Genomic DNA, 22,086 nt, shown 5'->3' with positions numbered 1-22,086 from the left:
CCACTTATCCTAGTGTGTCTGAGGCTTTCTCAGTTCTTGCGCTCAAACCTCTGTGTCTCAGGAACCTGCTGAGGCTGGCATATTCCTACTTAAGAGCAACTATGTCATCTTAGGCTGACTTTCTTAACTTTTCGTTTTGAGATGAGCATGGACAAAGGAGTTACAAAGGTGGTACAGGGATGTCCTATGTCCTCTTTGCTCAGTGTCCCCACCAGGTTACACCCTGCAGATGACTGCCAACACCCCCACCAGGCTACACCCTGCAGATGACTGCCAACACCCCCACCAGGCTACACCCTTCAGATGACTGCCAACACCCCCACCAGGCTACACCCTGCAGATGACTGCCAACACCCCCACCAGGCTACACCCTGCAGATGACTGCCAACACCCCCACCAGGCTACACCCTGCAGATGACTGCCAACCCGAGGAGCTGAGATGGGCTTGATGTGCGTGAGCAGTTCCATGTGACGTCACCATACGTAGGTCTCTACAGCTGCAATGCAGGGGACACAGGCTCAATTCCTGAGTCCCACATGCCGAGGGGCAACTAAGCCTGTGAGCCCGAACTACTGGGTCCACGTGCCACAACTTTGAGAAGCGTGCATGCCGCAACAAAGCTCTCCTGTGCCACAACTGGGGCCTGACATAGCCATGAACAAACAAACAAGTAAAAGAAGTAAGAGCTAGACCAACCAGGGCAATGATCTTAATTCCTTTACAGAAAATCGGTCGTTAGAACTTAAGTTCTAAACATCAGATTGGGTTGGACTACATAATCACTACATGTAATCTTAAACCCTGTAAGGAAGGCAAGAAGAAGGCAGAAAAAGGACTACAATGGACCATTCTAGAATTCTAACATTTCAAATCCAATTAGTAAGAGTGCAAAGCAGTATGTCCTAGGCTGAAACTGCCTTCAGTGAAAGAATTCTTGAAGGCAGAAGGACTCAGTCCTTCTTAGAACTTAGTTCTCTATTCAATAACCTTCTATTTAGAAGGTCAACTGCAAAATTTTATATATATATATATATTATTTTTTTTTGCCACACAGCATGCAGGATCTTAGTTCCCTGAACAGGGATTCAAACTGTGCCCTCACTGCACTGGCAAAGCAGAGTCTTGACCACTGGACTGCCAGGGAAGTCCCCAAAGTTTTATTTTTGAATAAGGTGCTGTGTCTTTACTAAACTATTTAAAACCCAGGCACAAAGGTAACCCAAATAGGTATCTGTTGTATCTTTTAATTCTGTAATTACTCCTAAATCCTTATAATTGTTATCATTAAGAATTTTCTTTCAGATGACATTAATGTTATTAGAAACTAATTTCAGAGAGCTCCCTGGGGTCTGGAGATTAAGAATCAGCCTTCCAATGCAGGGGACCTGGGTTCCATCCCTGGTAAAGGCACTAAGACCCCCACAGGCCTGAGGGCAACCACGCCTGCTCAAGACAAGGAGAGAAGCCAGCGCGCTGCAACAACTAAGCCTGTGCACCACAGCCCGCGCGTCACAACCACTGAAGCCACGCTTCCCAAGAGAAGCCCTCGCACTACAACCAGAGAAGCTCCTTCGTGCCACGACACAGACCCAGTGCAGCCAAAATGAGAGAAAAATTAATTATTTCAGAAGCGTTCATCAGCAAACATTCAATCACCCTATTTGTACTCTACACTAATGTTTTTCCTTTTAGCATGAATTACTCACTATAAAGACTAGCTTATAAGCATAATATGAATAGGATCTTTTCTTGTGTATCTGCCTCTGGTTATATTTTTAAGTACTAACAGCAAACCCTAAAGATACTTAGTAAAGTTTCCAATGATGATAATTACATAACATAACCAGAGGGTGATGATTTCTACCATCTCTGATAACCAGTGATCGTCTATAATTTTTTTTCCTTCAAAAATGCTTTCTACCAGTCAAAACACATTTCTTAAACTGGAAATACAGGTGACCCTTGAACAATAACCATGTGGGCCCACTGATATGTGAGTTTTTTCCAACAGTAAATTCTACTGGACCACGTGATCATGGTTGGTTGCATCCATGGATACGGAAACAGGGATACGTAGGAACCACGTATACAAAGGACCAACTGTAAGTCACAGGGAGACTTTCAACTTCCCAGAGGGCTGGCACCCCAACACCCACTTTGTTCCAGGGTCAACTGTAGTTATTCAAAACCACTAAAAACTCAGGAGAAAGCATAATCTAAATGAAACTTAGTAATGGAACAGCTAGTGATCATAGTCTAACAATTTTTTAATAAAAAACATTAAAAAGTCACTGTTAGGAGGAATGGGACTAGAGATGGAGAATTTCCAATGATCCCAAGGTGTTGAAATTTGATTTCCACAGAAAGTCTGATTAACTTCTAATTACAGTCGTGCTGGAACAACTGATACATAAGTGCCAAGCTACGGCTCCTTGAGAATGTTCTGGGTAACAGAAATGCATCTTTCCTCAGTAATGAGCAGAATGCTTTTAAAGTGATGATCGTCTAGGATGTCAAACAAGCTAGTGATCTATGGTTTGGTCACAGAAATCAGAGCCTGACTTAAACTCAGGATGACTGGATATTGCCTGAATATTTCACATATCATCCAAAGGCTTTACAGTTTCCGAGAAGATGAGAAGGGTTTCCCCCGGCAAACAGCCATCAAGTTTAGGCTTAAAAAGCAAAGAACAAAGCAAAAGCTACACTACTTCTGAAAGGGCTCTAATGGAATCTTAGTTCCAGTTCCCGACCAAAGCCACCCCCTAAGAGGTCCAGCCTTCCTTTGAGCAACTTCACAACTTTCACATGGGGAAGAAGGCCAAAGTGGCTGCCAGGGTGCAGACCGCAGGCTCACCTGACTGCGCCAGCTCAGGACGGGGCTGCCGAGTGACCCCTGGCTGAAGGCTGCTGAGGCCTGCCTCGGGGGTGCATTGTGGCTCTCTTCCTCCCGTGGTCCACTTGGAAGGAGAGTGCTTCAGAGATGACAAAGAACAGGAAAACAAAAATTCACACACAAGGAAAAGAAAAGTCCCCCTTACTAAGGCACATCGCACACATGATCCTAGCAAGTCGTAACATAAGCCTGCAAGCCAGCCACATGTTGGGTACGGAACGTGCTGAAGGTGAGAACACACACCCTGGCAAGACAAACTGGAGAGAGGCTGACGACAGAGCAGATCCTGACACAGAGCAGAAAGAGGTGGCCCTCGGCCTGTGCATCTTTCCAGGCTGGGGATGAAATCAAGTAATGGCCCAATTAGGAAAGAGAAATTTTGAGTACATGTTAGTAATAGCAACAGTAACTTAACTAATCCTCCTCTTCTTGCTTCAGACAAAAATATGCAGACATGTCTACCTCATTACCACCTGAGGATCCAAAGAAAGGAATCATTTATTCACAATTTCTGAATGTTTGAAAGGCTAAAGATTGAGAATTTTTTCACAGTGAAGTTTTCCAAAGTCGTGAGAAGACGTAGATGAGACTTTGTATAAATCTACCTGCTTTTCTGGTCACCTTATAGGAGAAAAACGAAGCCCAAACTCTTGTTAACTTACCCTTTCTACTTCATGGCACTTTTTCAAAGCGTCCCCGTACCTCCCCAGGCGCTGGTACGCGGAGATGCACTCTGTCTGAAACCACATGCACTGCATCTCATTTAGGTTCTCCATGGCAGACGTCCCTTCCTGAAACGGAAGCAACCGCAAATAAAGGAAGCAAACGACACAAGAGAGCCTAAAAACCCCGTTTTCTCTTTCACAACAATGTCTATGAGGATTACGGCGACAATAAGTAGCAGTGACAAATTATATAATAAACACGTCGATGTGCTTCCAAAAGGCTCCTACCAACTTATAACTGTGTGTCTTATTTACCCAGCTCTCTTGAGACCGTCAACAATCTACACAGAAAAGACTACAGGTTACTGAAGCTAAGTTTTAAACACCAGAGCTTTTATTTAACCTATTTAAGACAGGGATCCTATGAAGCACTGCCTATCTTTGTCTATTAAGCAAAAGCCATTTAACCTTTTCCTTGCTGACTTAGGATCACTGCTATTTACAACATTGTTTTCAAATCTCTTCATAGTAGTTTCAAGCCCGCTTTTCAGTTTTGCAAGTCTCCTTCCTCCACATCAAGGCATCAGTTGTCACTTCCTTTCACAACGATGTCTATGAGGATTATTATGACAATGAGCAGTAGTGAATTATACAATAATACATTAAAATTTTTAAATAAAAAGAATATTCGCTAATTCGGGCTAAGTGTGTATCCCAGGAGAATGCAAAGCACAGAGTGCCTGGTCTCAGTGCAGGGACGTGGAGCTCTGTCACAATGGAGAACAGTTATTTAAAATGCATGTTACAGGACCCCAAGAATGACAGCAAAGATACGGGTATATTTACGTAAGTTCAGTCTTCATTTCTTTTTCATACCCACTGTTGTTATCAGTTTAATTTTCAGAATTCTCATTGAAAGTATAAAAACCAATTATCTCTGGGTAAATAAAATTATGGTGGTATTTTATGTCTTCTTCATGGCTACAGATATTCCATCGTTTGATAACTACCTATGTTTATAAGAAATCTACCGTATTTTTCATTTCAAAACTTTACCAACTAGAACTATTCAACCTGCCTCAGCAACTCTACAAATATTATAAACTGAAAAATTTGCAAGAAGGAAATAGGAGCACTTCACTTACGTATTACAAAGCAGATATAAACTGATAGGGAAGTCACGAGCAGCCCTCCTCCCCCAGCTCACTGCTGCCCACCACCGTCAGGGACACGCCTGGCCAGTGAAGCAGTGTGGATAAGCTAACCAGCTCTGTACACAGCACAGCAGCCTGTTAAAGAGTGGACAGCTGGAGGCGATTATGACAAGCAAGCTGAGCCCCAGACTTTGGGAACTACTTTCCTCAAACAGCTGAACTTTCCCCTTCTTTCCCATTCTCCTGGGTCTTTTCAGACATGTCCTAGTTGGCTGTGGTTTGCTGCGTGGGTGTTTTGTTGTTGTTGTTTTTTAAACCACTGAACTTATTTAACTTAAATATCCTCATTTCTAATTGTACTTTACTTCTCATCTCTACAGGGCTTCCCAGATGACTCAGTGGTAAAGAATCTGCCTGAAAATGCAGGAGACACAGGAGACGGATTTCGATCCCTGGGTCAGGAAGATCCCCTGGAGAAGGAAATGACAACCCACTCCAGCATTCTTGCCTGGAAAATCCCATGGACAGAGGAGCCCAGCAGGCTACAGTGCATAGGACTGCACAGAGTCAGACAAGACTGAAGCGACTTAGCACACACACACCAGAAGCACATGCACACTCATCAACCACAGTAAGAAATCACACTTAGGATACGCGCTAAACAAGATTTAAAAAATGACAACAAAAGTGAATTCCGAGGAACTATAGCAGCACACTTCACACATCACCAGGGAATTTAAGTTTAATTTTACTAACTCAGACAATGACATGCTATTTCTTACTCTTGTGAACTTGGAGCACATTTCCTCTGCTTCCTTTATCATATTTGCCCGAAGCATATACTTTGCGCATTTGGAATTGATGAATCTATCAGCCGTATCCAAAGACTGAGCTTCATCCATCCACTTGACAGCTTCTCTGAGATTACCCATATGCTTTAAGAGATGAAAGTATTAAAGACATCACTGTTATGATTAAGAGAATATGGGTACACTACAACAGAAAACGTTCTTAAAGACAAATTAGAAATGTTACATTTCTGTCAAATCTATCTAGAAATTTTTATATACATTAAAATTCATATTTACTAAGAGCTGAATGAAATGATTAACACTGACTATATGACTATGCAACATAAAACTCCTTCGGATTATTAGCGTATTGAGAATAAATAATCAGGGTGCCCTAAAAGTTATCTCCACACAGAAAGAACTCCATGGGTCCTTAAAATGGCCAAATTCTTTAACTATTCAAAAAACATGACCAAGATTTTACCTTGTAAATTTTTGCTTTCATATAGAATAATTCTATTAGAGTTGGAGTGCTAGCAATTGCAGCATTAATATAATCCAAAGCCAAAGAATACTGCCCAAGCTTATCAAAGTGCTGTGCCAGGAAGTACTGAACCCAGAGTAGTGTCGTTGGGGGTTCCTTCTCCCCATTCTCTGCAATCAAACACAAAATTATTATAAGGAATGAGGCAAAGTGAAGCAACTCACTTGCTTTCTTTCTCCCAATGCATAATGAAATCAATTACTATTAGAATAAAAATCTAGTAAAAATGACCAATTTCAACAGAAAGAGATACAACCTCAAGTCACAAAGTTCAGGAAGCAGTAGCCGAGCAGAGCAAAGACGCTGCTTTCCCAAGCTTCTACCCACACCTCATGCCAAGGAAACAGTCTGGGAGAAGAGGCAGATCAACCTAACTCTACGGATTCTCAGGCAGACAGCATTAAGGCAGCAGGTCCAGGAAAAACCAAGGAAAACAGCCTGGAGAAAACACGTCCCTAACCACCACGGTAAAACTTCCACAGAGGCAAGAACTGCCAGAGCTTACGTGGACCGTCCAGGCCTCAACACAGACCAGGGAAACCCAAAGTTGAAGGGTATCAGGAGGGTACACTCTTGACCAGATTGTCACAACCAACCATCTGACCTCTATCTGGCTCCCCATTCTGTGCCCTGAAACTACAGAAGAATAAATAAGAAACACCTAGCTCTCAAAATGGGTATCAGAAGGGAAGACACACAGGTATAAAACGAGGTAGGAAGAGCAGAAAGGAGAATTTACTCATGTTACCTCAGAAGACAAGAAGGTCTCCTAGACTAGCTGACCGAATGAAACGACAATGCAAACACACAAATTAACATAAATTAAGACACAAATAATAAATATGAGCAAAGAGCCAAGCATTTATCTTGCTCCTCTTATATACACTGTATTTCAGGGGGGGGGGTCAAATATCTGAGGAGGAAAAGTTCTTTACAAGAACTCCAGCTAGTATTAATAAATGCAGAAGGAATGATGATCAGAATGAAATAAGGGATCAAGGCAATTTTTGCAGTGGCTGCAAAAATCATCAGGTAAGTGACCACTAAGAAACACTGACTGCATGGCCAGATTAGGCTGACAAACATCTAAATTCTGATGAATCTTAGTTTCACAAAGAGAGAGACAACGAGAATGCCTTCGGCCTTCAGATGTGCTGTAACAGGAAGTTCAAAGTGTCACCTATGAAGTATTCACATGGAACCCAAATCTAATCGAGCCTATAAACCTAGGGGACTTCCCCAGAGGAAGAGTGCTCAGGATTCTGTGCTTCCACTGCAGGGGCAAGGGTTCAGTCCCTGGTCGGGGAACTAAGATCTTGTATGTTGTACAGCACAACATGCAAGAAAGGAAAAAAAAAAGAGCCTATAAATCTAACTTGAAGTTTGTAAGAAATATGGAAGACAGCAAGATGTATTAAACACTACCATGAGAAAACAATTGGCAAAATTCAAAGCATGGTGCGTTCCACGAGACAAATGACCTTTCAACAAACAGCCTTTAAAAAAGAGGAGAAAGGAAAGACAGGACAGTACCACCCAAGATTAAAAGAATATCAGAAACATAACAAACAAATGTAAACTGTGGACCTAAGCTGGATCCAGATTCAAAGAAACCAATTACACATTTTTTTAAATAATGAGGAAAATTTGCATGTGGACTAGGTGTTAAGATATGTGGTATGAGAGTTAATTTTGTGGAAGACACATTAGGGCTTCCCCCATGGCTCAGCAGTAAAGAATCCACCTGCAAAGCAGGAGATGTGGGTTCAATCCGTGGGTCAGAAGATCCCCTGGAGGAGGGCATGGCAACCCAGTCCAATATTTTTGCCTGGAGAATCCCATGGACAGAGAAGCCTGGCGGGCTACAGTCCACGGGGTCGCAAAGAGTCGGACATGACTGAGCACACAAACATAAAAGTAGAAAGAACAAAAAACTAGGAAGTCAGGAAAAACACATCTTAACATTAACTACTGGATCTTGGTCAAGCTACTCAACCACGTGGGATTCTGTTTACTCATATTAAAATGAGGTTAATTCCCACATCACAAGACTATGGAAATTTTTAATTACTTTAGGTTGCAAGTGCTCTTCTCATTTCATTCACTAATTAAAAAACTAGTGAACAGCTATCATGTAGCACATAATGAACACAATTTTACCGTAAGTGATTAAAAATGGACTGAAATGAATAATCAAATTTCAACTCAATCTAATTTAAACTTACCATAAGGGCTAAAAAAGTCACACGTTTTAAGAGAGGTTTCATAATTAGTAACCAGCTCCTGGATTATGGAAATCTGTTAAAGAAACATAGTTTTAAAAAATCTTTAATAGTATTTTATTTTTTATGGATTAGATTTGGAAACAATATACAGTTTATTTCAGAACAATAAATTAACTATAAATTGAGATGCTTGCTTTCCCCACTCCCACCCTCCATGTTGGAAGGAAAATGAGAAAAACACAGAAAATGTACTGCTCTCTTTATTAATAGTAAAACAGAATCTCATTAATTTCTCATCTCAATATCGAGTTTCAAATTATGAAACTAATGGACAAATTATCACTAGTTACCACATACTCCTTTTTGGCCAAAGAACACATCTGTATAATTTATTAAGTTTATCGCTTTTTGCTTCCCACTGTCACAGGGTGAAGTTGTAAGCCATTATATTCTCAGATTTTCTAAAATGTCAATACAAAAAAAAAAGTCAAGTGAAATAATCTAAACTACACAGTGAGTTGATGGAAAAAGTTAAGTAAACTCGTAATTAAAGGTTTAAACTGTTTTCAGTGATTATTTGAATAAATTTTCATTCCAATGCTATACTTAGGTAGGACTAAAAGATCATAAGCTACACTGCAAACATGCTATGCCCAGCAAGTACAAAAGAAAAGTGACATGAGTTAGAAGTCGCAGGAAAAAAGCAGCTTCTGTGTACAGTTTGTTTTAAATGTCTGTTGATGTTACCTGTTCAGAATACATCAGAAAATATAGCCATCTTATTTATGAACTTCAGAAAAACAAAGGTCAAAAGTGAAGAAAAACAATTAAAATTTATAACAGTATGTGATCAATATAGAATTATTTTAATACCGTCCCACTGAAAGCAGTCAAAAAACAAAATACCAAATTAAAACACTTCTCAGGCCTATATATCTTTCTGATAAGAATACTGCACTATATGGTGTAATTCTCTCAGATAGAAGGGCAATAAGGAATACATGGGACAATATATTAACAGTGGGGGGAAATACGTAACATAAACAAAAAAAAGAAAGAATTTACACTCATTACTGAAAATATGACCAAATGGATTAGGGTAGTGGAATATGAATACAGTCTTAAAAAAAAGTAACAATAATGCTGTATTATTTTAATAAGATATTTAAACAAAGATCATTTTAAAAGAATGTTTATTAAAATCTGAATAGACCTATATCTAGTAAGGAGATTGAACAAGAAATCAAAACCTACCAACAAAGAAGAGCCCCGGACCCTATGGCTTCAATGGTAAAATCTACTGAACAGTTTAAAAACTAACACCAAACTTTCCCAAAAAACTGAAGTGAAGGGAACACTTCCAAAATCATTCCGCAATGCCAGCATTACTCTCATACCAAAATCCACCACAAGAAAACTACTGACCAACACTCATGATGAATACGGATGCAGATCCTCAACAAAATACTAGCATATAGGCCTCAGCAGCATGCTAAAGGATCACACACCGTGACCAGGAGGAATTATTCCTGGAATGCAAGGACAGTTTACCTTAAAAACTGATTAGTATAACATGCCATATCAACAAAATGAAGGACAAAACCCCACGTAATTATCTTAATTGTTGCACAGAAAGTATGTGATGAATTTCACCACTCTCATTATAAAAACAGTTATTGAACCATGAACAGAAGGAAATTATATCAATATAATTGATGACAAACATGAAAAACCCACAGCGAAAATCAGACTCAAAGGGGAGAGACTGAAAGTATTTCTACTACTAAGATACACAACCAGGCAAGGATGCCTGCTTTCATCACATCTACTCAACACGGTTCTGCAAGTCCTCCTGCTGGAAGGCTAGAAAAAGAAATAAAAGGCATCCAAACTGTACACAAAGAAGAAGTAAAACTTTCTCTGCAGATATTTCCCAAAAAAACAGCAAGACACAGAAAGTTAATACACAAAAATCAGCTGCACTTTCACACATAAAAAATCTGAAAAGGAAATTACTAAATCAACTTCTTTCACAATAGCATCAAAAAGAATAAAATGCTTAGAAATAAACTTAACCAAGGAAGTGAAAGGCTTGTACAATGAAAACTATAAAACACTGCTGAAAAAAATTCAAGATGACATAAATAAATGGAAACACATCCCATATTTATGAACTAGAAATTTTAATATTATTAAAATATCAATACTACCCAAATAGACCTATAAACTCAATGCTATCTTCATCAAAATCCCAATGTTTTTTCCCAGAAATAGACAAGCCCGTTCTAAAACTAACATTTGGACTCTCAAAGAATCCAAATAGCCAAAACAATCTTTAAAAAGAAGAAAACCAAGAAGACTCACTTCTGATTTCAAAACATACTACAAAGTTACAGTAATTAAAAAAAAAAAATACATTGTGGTATTAGCATAAAGATGGACATAGAGACTAATGGAATAGAATCTAGAGTCCAGAAACAATGCTCACATTGGTGATTTTTTACAAGTGTCAAGACCAATCAATGGAGAAATAAAAGTCTTTTCAACAAATGGACTGGGAGAACTGGATGTCCATTTGCAGAAGAATGAAGGTGAACTTAACCTAATTCCACATACAAAAATTAACCCAAAGGACCAAAGACCTAAAATAATGAAAGTCTTAGAAGAAAACACAGGACAAAAGCTCCGCAGTATCAGGTTTGACAATTTCTTGGATTTAACACCAAAGGCCCAGGGAACAAAAGAAAAAATTGACGAATTAGACTTCATGAAAAGTGAAAAATGTGTACAACCAGATGCCATCCACAGAATGGCAACCCCCAGAACGGGAGAAAATATTTGCAAATCATGTATCTAGTAAGAGCTTAGTATCCAAAATACAAAGAGAACTAAAATTCAACAACAAAAACCCCATTCAATGTTTGATAAAATACTTAACAAACATTTGTCCAAAGATATACAAACAGCCAGTAAGCACATGAAAAGATTTGCAACATTACCAGTCATTAAGGAAATACAAGTCAAAACTACAATGAGATGCCACCTCACACCCAGGAGGATGGCTATCTAAAAACAAACAAAAAACAGAAAATAACAACTGCAGACAAGGATGTAAAAAAAAAATGGAAACTGTGCACTACTGGTGGAAGATGGTACAGCTGCCGTGGAAACAGTACGGCAGTGCCTCAAAAAATTAAAAACAGGACCACCAAACGACCCAGCAATTCTACTTCTGCTATAGATCCAAACAAACTGAAAGCAGGTCTCCAAGAAATATCTGTACACCCATGTACACAGCATTGCTCTTAACTGTCAAAACGCGGAAGCAACCCAAATGTGGGGGAGACATATGACAGGTATTATTCAGCCATGGAAAGAATTCTGCAATGTGTTACAACACGGATGAACATTATGCAAAAGGAAATAATCTAGTCACAAAAAGACAAATACCATATGATTCCACTTTATGAGTTGCTCAGAGTAGTCAAAATCATAAAGCTGTAAAGTTTAATAGTGGTTGCTAGGGGCTAGAGGGAGGGAAAAACAGAGTTACTATTTAATGGGTACAGAGTTTTATTAATAGTGCCACAAGATAAAAAGAGTTATGGGGATGGATGGTGGTCATGGTTACAAAAAAAGGTGAATGTATTTAATACCGTTAAATCATACACTTAAAAATGGTCAACATGGTAAACCTTAGGTTAAGTGTATTTCGCCACATAAAACAATGACAAAAGTGGTTCAAAAAGCACAATCCTCTGACCATTAATATCATAAATGTTAACATCAGCATGACCTGGTAATCTGTAGGCATGCAAATTTCTGAGCAAACCCCACATTTAGAGAATCAGAAACTGAGTCTAGCAACATTTTCAGCAAACCCTCTATAAATAATTCTAATATACCCTAGGGTTTGAGAACTGATTTTTTTAAAATGCTGCAATAAGACTATTACTATTAAGCAAAATAAAAAGTATTAGGCATTTTTAAGCCATCAGGACTAATTTCATTCAGAGTATGTGTAACTTTAAAAAAACCTTCAGGTTCAACTTACGGAAATTCAGCACTCAACTTACAGAAGCAAAAAGTTTTTCATGAACTTCCACTACCATCTACTGGCAGTTACTAAAACTGCAGCTAGAGTAGACTTTTAAGTAAGGGTGTACCTTTTTGCATCTCTAGGGTGGAATACATTTTAAAAATTAGTTTTAATAATTTTAAAAAGTACAACAAAATACTGAAGTTACACATAATAATGTTACACTCTTAATAAAAGAGTGCAAATACTACTGAATAAAATAGAATCTCTAGCTTCAGAACTCAAAAACAAGATTTAATTGAGGGAATAAATCAAGGTAATGGAAAGTTCACATGAAATGTTCTAAATAAAAAACTGCAAAGATCACTGTCCTTCCTGGTTTACCTGGCATATATATTGAATCTAAAAAATGTGTTATTATAGTCACTCACTAAGTAATTAACTAAAAAATTCAATTTTCCAAACTTATCTATGAAAGTTAGTCTAAGGAGTTTTACTGAGGTATAAAGGATCCATTTTACTTCAAGTTTACTTACCATTTACATTGCAATTATACTGTATAATTATATATTCAATTATATAATTGTATACCATATAACTATAGTCAATTGTACAATATAACTGTATATTCAACTTCTTTCTTCTACAACTTAATAAGTAATGGCTAGTCTTGAAAACAGTATTTCCACTGGCATTTAAATCAAGAAGTCCAATCTACTCACATTAGGTATCTAATATCACAATAAAACTTCAAGCCTTAAAATAGTTTAAAATCATACAAAATTTTCTATGAACTGAAAATATTTCAAAGTTCAACCACCTTCTCCTGATTTAAATACTTTCTTCTAACAGTTATATTTGACCAGAATTGAAAAAGCTTTGCTTTTGCTAACCAAATCTAACATGGGCAAATGTGACTATTGTAGATAATTCCCCTGAATTATTGATTGCCCTTAACCAGCTTTTCTTATATATGAGTTAAAAGAATTCTTTATTAACGTTAAAACAAAGTCCTACAACACATATACGACACACAATTTTTCACAATATAAATACAGATCGAGTTTAAAATGTTACTGTAAAACATGAAAGCCACTGAAACTGTCTTTTCAAATTTTTTTAATCCAAATGAGAAAACCAAGCACAAGAGTTTATCAACAAGGACCAAAACTGGATTAATTTCTAATAAATATACAATTAACATAAGGGACAATTTTGGTCCCCAAGCAGCTAGCTGAACTGTCCAAGAACTATGACACTAAAATGAAAGTAACTTCTTGCAGAGATGACCTGTGACGGGGTGCGGATGGTGAGAGAGCGGAATTTACAAACTTAATCATTTAATTAAAGCACACATCAACTCTTTCAGTATTAATTGCTCCAGTTTTATAATCCAGAAACAGAATCAGGGAAGTGCTCACGCAAATATGTGATGGAGTCAGGATTCCAAACCAGGCTTGATTCCACAGCAATTCTCTTTTCCCTATACCAATATTTCCCAAAGGGTGACCACGCAGCTAATTCACCAACTGAAACTTTTAAAGTTATATTTTAATATTAGATTTTTACTTTATGACTATAGAAACTGTATTAACACACATCTGGCTTTTATGAAAGACAAAAAAAATAATCAAATTTGGTGAAAAATACTAAATAAATAACACTGTAGTTGTTACATAGATTCGGCAAAAATTGTAAAAGGGATTAATGAATAAGTTGACATGACACTATACTAAGACACTTTCCCAGGTAGGAAAAGTACTTGCTTTTATTTCCCTCTCCCAAAATTTAATTGTTTTTAAACAAGAAATGAATTCATGAACGTCATTACAATTAACGGTTGATCAGCATATCTGAAAAATACTAACTCTGACACTGTTACCACTGCAAATAATGCCTTTTGGAATTTTTAACAACAGAATTTTTTTCCTTTAGTGAGAAATCCAGGATTCTAAGAAATTTTCTTTTTCCTTTTTTCAGAGAGACTGTATTTGCAATAATTATTGCAGAAGGGGGAAAGGGCTATATTTAGTGCTGTGAGCTGGCTGTTGCCACAGAAAGAACCAGTGTCCATAAGATCTGCAGTTAGACAAAAGGGCTTTTATAAGAGGAGTGGACAGAGCTAGAAAGAGCCTGGTGTGGGGAGGCGGGATAAGAGGACGGCAGATAGGACAGTGTTTTATTCTGACACCAGCCTCTTCTCCAGGAGAGCCCTAGGAATAGTGGCTGTCTGCTGTCTCAGGCTGAGAGCAGGCTCAAGCTCAGGGACCTCCTCCTGGCCATGAGCCTTTACAAAGTCACCCCCTACGCCAGAGCAACTCCCCTCTTTCTGTTTTTCTTCTCTTCTTCCTCCTCAGTCTGCAGAATCTAAGAAACATTCTTAATGTAGTTCTTCTATTATTTGGGGCATCTAAGAAAAAATCCCTTATACTGCCCTTAAATACAAATCAAACTCTTGCTTTCCTTGGTAATTACTCCCATATATAGTTTTCTAAAACACCTAGTTTTCCAGAAGTATATAGGAAATAAAGCATTCTTAGAATCATTCTGCTTGTCCATTAACTGTGATGTCATTTTTATAATGATGACAGAACTCTGAAACTTCATTTTCTCCCCTAACTTACCTTCACAATTAAAGTTAGTTAGTAAATAGACACAAAACTCAATTTTATACCCACCTGAGTTAATTCAAAAGAAAGAAACAAAGATACTTAGAGACAATATATTCCAGGATCAACATCTTAATTTACCTCCACCTCCAGCAACAAACTATAGGTGTTTCCCAGTAACCAGAGCCAAACAATTCAGTACTTTCCACAGACATATTTCAACAATGTTCACGATGATTCTCTTTCTGCAGTGAACAGGCCAAGTGTTCTGTAACTCTTTGGGCCTACTGTCATCGGTTTCTAAAGGTCACAAATACCTCAACAGGTCCTTCAGCTGAATGAGGATCTTGACATATTTTCACAGTTATGGGCAGATTTAACACAAGAAAGAAAGGCTGTCTTAGAAGCAGCCTACCTTCCCTTCCCGTGTATGGACAGCCATACGTTTTCTGTTGAGACAGCTGCGCTTCACCAGTCTGTCTCACCAAGCACTCAGATTCCATGTTCTCACCCATGTTCAGCGCACCTATGCATCGGTGTCCAGATGCTATGGAATCAAATGTACCTGTAACCACCCATGCAAACCGTGATGATTCACTGCGTTCACTCAAGAGTCTGACACAGTGAACAGCTAAGCAAACTGCCAAGTACTTTCCCCTATAGGTGAAAATGGAAGTCCAGAATTAATTTCCACCTCTTACCAGGGTCACTTTGGTTTCTTTTAAAAGCCCCCCAAAATATTTTTAAAGTATATGCTGTAACCTTGATTTATCCTTCAATTAAAAATAAATAAATTTTTTAAAAAGCAATTGCAAAAAGATGAGCAAATTAAATGTAAAACCAGCAGAAGTAAGGATATAATAAAGACCAGATTTGAAGACTAGTGAAATAGAAACAGAGGGAGGGGTCAACAAATCGAAAACTTAGCCTTCAGAAAAGACTGACAAAACTGGCTGCCTTTAGTTACACTGACCAAGAAAAAAAGACTCAAGTTATTAAAACTGGAAATCAAAGAAAAGCACTACTTATTACTGACTTCATAGAAGTAAAATGATTATAAAGAAATATGATTAACAATTATATGCCAATACTGGACCATTTAAATGGACAAACTTCTAGAAAAACAAATCTCAGAAACCAAATAAGAAGAAATAGAAATGAATAATAATAAATAGTTGAAACAAGTAATCAAAAACAACCCACAAAGAAAAGTACAGCCCCAGACAGCTTCACTGGTAAATTTTACCAAATATTTAACACCAACACCAATCTTCACAAACTTCTCAAAAAAAAGAAAAAAGGAGAGAAAATTTCCCACCTCATTATAAAGTCATTATTACCCTGATATATCAAAGCCAAAGACATTACACAGTATTTGTTAGAAATTCAGATACAAAAATCCGCTATAAAACTCTAGCAAATTGAACCTGAAGTCAAGTCGCTCAGTTGTCTCCAACTCTTTGCAACCCCATGGACTGTAGCCCCCCAGGGAATCCCAAATGCAGGAGACCCTGGTTTGATTCCTGGGTCTGGACGTTCCTCTGGAAAGGGACAGGCTACCCACTCCACTATTCCTGGGCTCCCTCTGTGGCTCAGCTGGTAAAGAATCCACCTGCAATGTGGGAGACCAGGGTTTGATACCTGGGTTGAGAAGATCTCCTGGAGAAGGGAAAGGCTACCCACTCCAGTATTCCGGCCTGGAGAATTCCATGGATTCCATAGGGTCACAAAGAGTCTGACACGACTGAGCAACTTTCACTTTCAAATTGAACCTAGCAACACATAAAAAGAATTACACATCATGACCAAGTGGGTTTTATCCCACTAATGCAAAGCTGTTTAACATCTGAAAATCAATTACTGTATGACATAATTATCCACAGAATAAAAAATAACACATGATCATCTCAATAAACATAGAAAAAGAATCTGATAAAATTCAACACCCTTTCAAAACAAAAATGTTCAACAAACCCGAAGTAGGAAGGAACTTCCTCAACATCATAAATGGCATATACAAACATATCCATAGTTAAAACAATATTTAATGGAGAAAGACTAGACACATTCCCATTGAGACTAAGAACAAGACAAAATCGTCAATTCTTATCATTTCTATTCAACATGTATTGGGGGTTCTAGACAGAACAAATAGTCCAAAAAATAAATAAAAGGGATACTAATTGTAAAGGAAGAAATAAAACTTTCTATTTGTGCATGACAGGAATTCATTATACCAACTGTAACAACTAGTAAACAGATTTATCAAGGCTGCAGAATATAACAATATAAAAAAAAAATCTACTTACTAGCAAGAAAAAAAAAAAAAACTGAAAAATTAAATTAAGAAAATAATCTCAACCCAAAGAATACAAGAACACTAATCCAAAGAGACAGATGCACCTCTGTGTTCACTGCAGGATTATTTACAATAACCAAAATATGGAAACATCTTAGATGTCCATCAACGGATAAATGGATAAAGATGTGGTGTGATACATGGACTATTACTCTCCTCAGCCATAAAAAAGAATGACATCTTACCATTTGCCACAACATGGATGGACCTCGACAGTGTTATGCTAAGTGAAATAAGTCAAAGAGAGACGAATGTCACATGATTTCGCTCACACACAGACTTTTAAAAAAGAACAAAATAAAACAAAAACTGATAGATACAGGTAACAGACTAGTGAGGGAAGGGAGTTGGGGTGAGTGTGAAATGAGTGAAGGGGCTCAGCTGTATGCTGACGGGTGGTAACTAGGCTTGCGGTAGTGAACAGATTACAATGTACACGGACATCAAATTATAACTGGCTCTGTAAGTTTCAACATGTGCACCTGAAACTTATAAAGAGAAAATAATTCTACCCAGCATAGCATAAAAAAGTAAAATACTTAGGAATGAATTAACGAAAGATGTATAAGAGGTACACTGAAAACTACAAAACACTGTTCAAAGAAATTAGGGACACTCTAAATAAATGGAAAGACTACCAATGTTCACAGATGGAAACACTTGTGTTAAGATGAAAATGGGAGTTCCCATAATGGAAATTCCCAAAGTGATCTACAGATTCAAAGCAATCCCTATAAAATCCCAGCTGGCCTCTGTAGAAGCTGAAAAACTGATCCTAAAATTCAAATGAAAATAAACCCTTAATGGCCAAAAGAAGATTTAAAAAAAAGAACAAGGAATATTCACACTTCCTAATTTAAAAAACTACCCGAGAGCTGTAGTAAGCAAGACAGTATGATACAGCCTAAGGTGGACACACAGAGAGCCCAGAGACGAACCCTCATATCCACGGTCTACTCATTTTCAACACGGCTATGTAGCCTTTCAGGGGAAAAAAAAGTAAATGGTGGTAGGAAAGTGGACAGACAATGCAAAGGAATGAGGCTGGACTCCCACCTCACAAAAATGAACACAGAATGCATCACACTTTAACATAAGAACCAAAGGTACAAACTCAGGAGTAAACATGTATACATCTTCACGACCCCGTATTTGGACACGGTTTCTTAATATACAACACAAAAGCACAAGCAACACAAGGGAAAAAAGATAAAATGGGGTTTATCAAGACACTTTCAAGAAAGGAAAAAGACAATCCACAGAAGAGTAGAAAATATTTTCAAATATTTATATTATTTCAAATATCATATGTCAGATAAGAAACTTGTTTCTAGTATATATTTAAAAACTTAAAATTAATAATAAAAAATAAATAACCCAATTAAAAACTGGGCAAAGAACCTGAATTGACATTTCTCCAAGGAAGATATACAAATGGCCAACAAGCACTTGAAAAAATGCTTAAAATCATCAGTCATCAGGGAAATGCAAACCACTTCACACCCACTAGGATGTAGGTTAGAATCAAACATCATACAGTAAGAGGTGGATCGCTGGTGAGGATGTGTAGAAATCAGAATCCTAATAGACTACTTGTGGGAATGTAAAATGGTAGCAGCACACTGGAAAAGAACCTGACAGTTTCCAAAAAGTTTAAACATGCAGTTAGCATTTGACTTAGCCATTCCACTCCTGGAGTATATACACCCAAGAGAAATGAAAACGTGTACATGCAAAAAACTTTACACAAATGTTCACAGCAATATGGGTACTAATCAAAAGATACAAACAACCAAAATGTCCATCAAGTGATAGATAAAATGCTCTACAGCCATACAATGGGACATTATTTAGACGTAAGAGGAGAAGTGCTCATGTTACCACCGGGATGAAAATATTTAATGCTAAGTGTAAGACACTAGAGAGAGAAAAAACCACCTATAGTTTGATTCTGTTTGTATGAAATATTCAGAATAGGCAAATCCATGAACAGAAAGTAAACTAGTGGTTGCCTGACTGGGAGAGTGGGAGTGGGCAAATATGAATGGGAGGTTTCTAAAATCATGTTGATGGTTAGAAAACTCTGAATATACTAAAAATCAGTGAATCTGTAAGCTTCAAATACATCAATTTTATGGTATGAGAACTGTATCTCAATAAAGCTGTTAACGGGGGTAAGCTACTGACATCCGAGCAGCAGAGGCCAAGGACACTGCTGCTGCTGCTGAGTCGCTCAGTTGTGTCCGACCCTGTGCAACCCCATAGAGGGCAGCCCACCAGGCTCCCCCGTCCCTGGGATTCTCCAGGCAAGAACACTGGAGTGGGTTGCCATTTCCTTCTCCAATGCATGAAAGTGAAAAGTGAAAGTGAAGTCGCTCAGTCGTGTCCAACCCTTAGCGACCCCATGGACTGCAGCCTGCCAGGCTCCCCCGTCCCTGGGATTCTCCAGGCAAGAGTACTGGAGTGGGGTGCCATTGCCTTCTCCGAGGACACTGTTAAACACCCTATCATACACTGGACAGCCCCTAATAACAAAGGGTTATCTAGCCCAATTGCTGATTATGCAGTTCTTTCTTATAGGGGCTGTCCTCTGAACTGCAGAAGTATCAAGCAGCACACCGCCACCACAGTGACAATCAAGCCTCCAGACACCGCAAAATGCCCCCTGGTGGCCTAATTCCCTCCCGTCCCACTTTGTGAAGCAGTGCTCGAGACGAAGGGGACTTTCCAAACTTTTTTTAAAACAACAGGTGAAGTTCTACGATAGAAATAAAGATCAACAAATCTGGTTACATTAAATTTTAGCTTCTTTATATTTAAAAGAAAAAAATCTCCTGAGAAAAGCAAACACAAGAAAATATTTAACACTGCCTAATGCTGGTGAGGAAATAGTGAACCTTTCACACACCTTTGCTACTAGCAATACAAACTGATGTTTACAGCCTTATAGAAATCAGTATATCAGTGTTTACCAAGAATAACAGAATGTTCATACCTTTTACCCATTAACTTATTCTGAGAATTTATGGGGGGAAAAATCCTAAGTAAAAACTATGCGTACAAAGACTTTTTTTTTTAACAGCAAAGTTCAATAACTAGAGGTATGCTTTTAATAAAAGACTATGTTGTTATGAAAAAGAAGAAATCAAAGACTACACAATACAACATGAAGTCCCTGTGAAATTGCTAGGTGGAAAAACAAAATTTTTATGGTCAAAATTACTATAGCTACATATATACATCACAAATAAATTCACAGGGAAAAAAATTTGGAAAGGAATTACATGAAAATTGCTCTTAAATTGTGCATTCACAGTTTAAAATGCTGGAGACATTTTAAAACACTTTTCTACAACTGTATTATATCCAAGGCTAACTTCAAAGGCTCATCTTTTATTTCCATGGTACCCGTCGTGGATTATTTTTTTACTCTTGGAATTTTACAAATTAAAACAATTGTAATTGTTCATCATCCTTAACCTCTTTGAAATCCTTCAAGAGTTAAAAAGAGTCCTGCATCCCTGGAGGGGCTTCCCTGGTGGCTCAGAGGTAAAGAATCCACCTGCCAATGCAGGGGACACAGATTTGATCCCTGATCTGGGAGATCCCACAGGCCTGGGAGCAACTAAGCCCAGAGCCACGACTACTGACGACTACTGAGCCTGTGCCTGGGAGCCACAACCATTAAGCCCGAGCACCCCAGGGCCTGCGCTCCGCAGCAAAAGAAGCCACAACAATGAAGAGTCTGAGCACTGCAAGGGAGAGCAGCCCCCGACCCCCTACAGTGAGAGAAAAGCCCATGCAGCAAGGAAGACTCAGCACAGTCAAAAATAAGTACTTTTTAAAAAAAGTTTATTAAATAAAAAAAATGCAGCCCTTGCTAAAAATCAGGACTCACTGCTGATTAGAAATATGCAAATTTTAAAAATGTCCCTTTGAGTAATCACAAATATATGCAGCCAAAATGATTTGAGAAGAATTTCCCATACTTGTACACTTTTTAAAAAAATATACTAAGTTCTGACAACTTAAACTCAAATTTCTGCATTGTAATTCAAACATCAAAAACATATGGTAAACATTCCTGCTGTGTGCTTAAAAATTAACACTAAAGATATATGTCACAGGTTCCTGTACAGGTCAATGCATCCTCAATGCCTTCTTTAAAAATGCAATTTCTAATATTTATAAAGTATCAACAAATGCTTAATACCTTTATGATGGTAATTTGGGATCAGTACTGAAGGGATTTTTGTTTTAAGTCTATGCCTCTTATGAAAACTGAGAAAGCCAGGGAAAGCTCACTGACAGCTTTAAGAGGAACAGATTCTGAAAGGACTGCTGTATTCAGTACTCGCTGTAAGACAGTTACACACATGCGCTTTATTACTAACAGTGACGACACTTCATCTCTTCTTTCTTCTTTGTCAACCTTGCCAAAATGAGTAAAAGAAGCACTTTGGCAAATGCTAATTTAAATAACCTACAGAAACCACTGTTAGGCACTGCTTCATGTTTTCATACACATCACTCACTCAAAAAAAATAAGACAACAGAAGAAAAATCGACAGCAATACCATAACAATCAAATAAAGTATACTACAGACATTAAAAGAACTATAAGGTCTTTTGGTTTTGTTTTTTTTTTTTAATGCAAATGATACTTTCTTACTGATCAGGCACTATAGGTATCTTTCTAGAAGTGGGGATGTGACCAGCTGACAAGGAGACTGGGTACACAGCGGCAGGAAGAGAGTGCAGAAGTTCTGCAAGCCAGCCTCAGCCACTCCCCTCTAGATATTA

General features: G+C 38.0%; 1 protein-coding gene across 10 annotated transcripts in view; it reads right to left on the bottom strand.

Annotated features, from left to right (window-relative positions):
• NAA16 (N(alpha)-acetyltransferase 16, NatA auxiliary subunit) overlaps window positions 1-22,086 on the bottom strand; it is a 63,904-nt gene that overhangs the window by 11,206 nt on the left and 30,612 nt on the right. For 7 of the 10 annotated variants that reach the window (XR_003513691.1, XM_027557125.1, XM_027557126.1 and 4 more), the window contains 4 exons: window positions 8,277-8,349; window positions 5,992-6,161; window positions 5,499-5,651; window positions 3,560-3,688 (listed from right to left, as the gene is read on the bottom strand). Coding sequence is in view for 8 of the 10 variants with exons in the window: in XM_027557125.1 (XP_027412926.1) it covers window positions 3,560-3,688; window positions 5,499-5,651; window positions 5,992-6,161; window positions 8,277-8,349 (525 nt within the window). In the remaining 2 variants the exon portion in view is untranslated. The other 3 variants (XR_003513692.1, XM_027557132.1, XM_027557133.1) reach the window with 2 other exon arrangements.

This window comes from Bos indicus x Bos taurus, chromosome 12 (genome assembly GCF_003369695.1).
Source record: "Bos indicus x Bos taurus breed Angus x Brahman F1 hybrid chromosome 12, Bos_hybrid_MaternalHap_v2.0, whole genome shotgun sequence".
Classification (NCBI taxonomy): Eukaryota; Metazoa; Chordata; class Mammalia; order Artiodactyla; family Bovidae; genus Bos; species Bos indicus x Bos taurus.
Note: the sequence above shows the minus strand (reverse complement) of the source record. Positions and strands in the feature narration are given on the sequence as shown.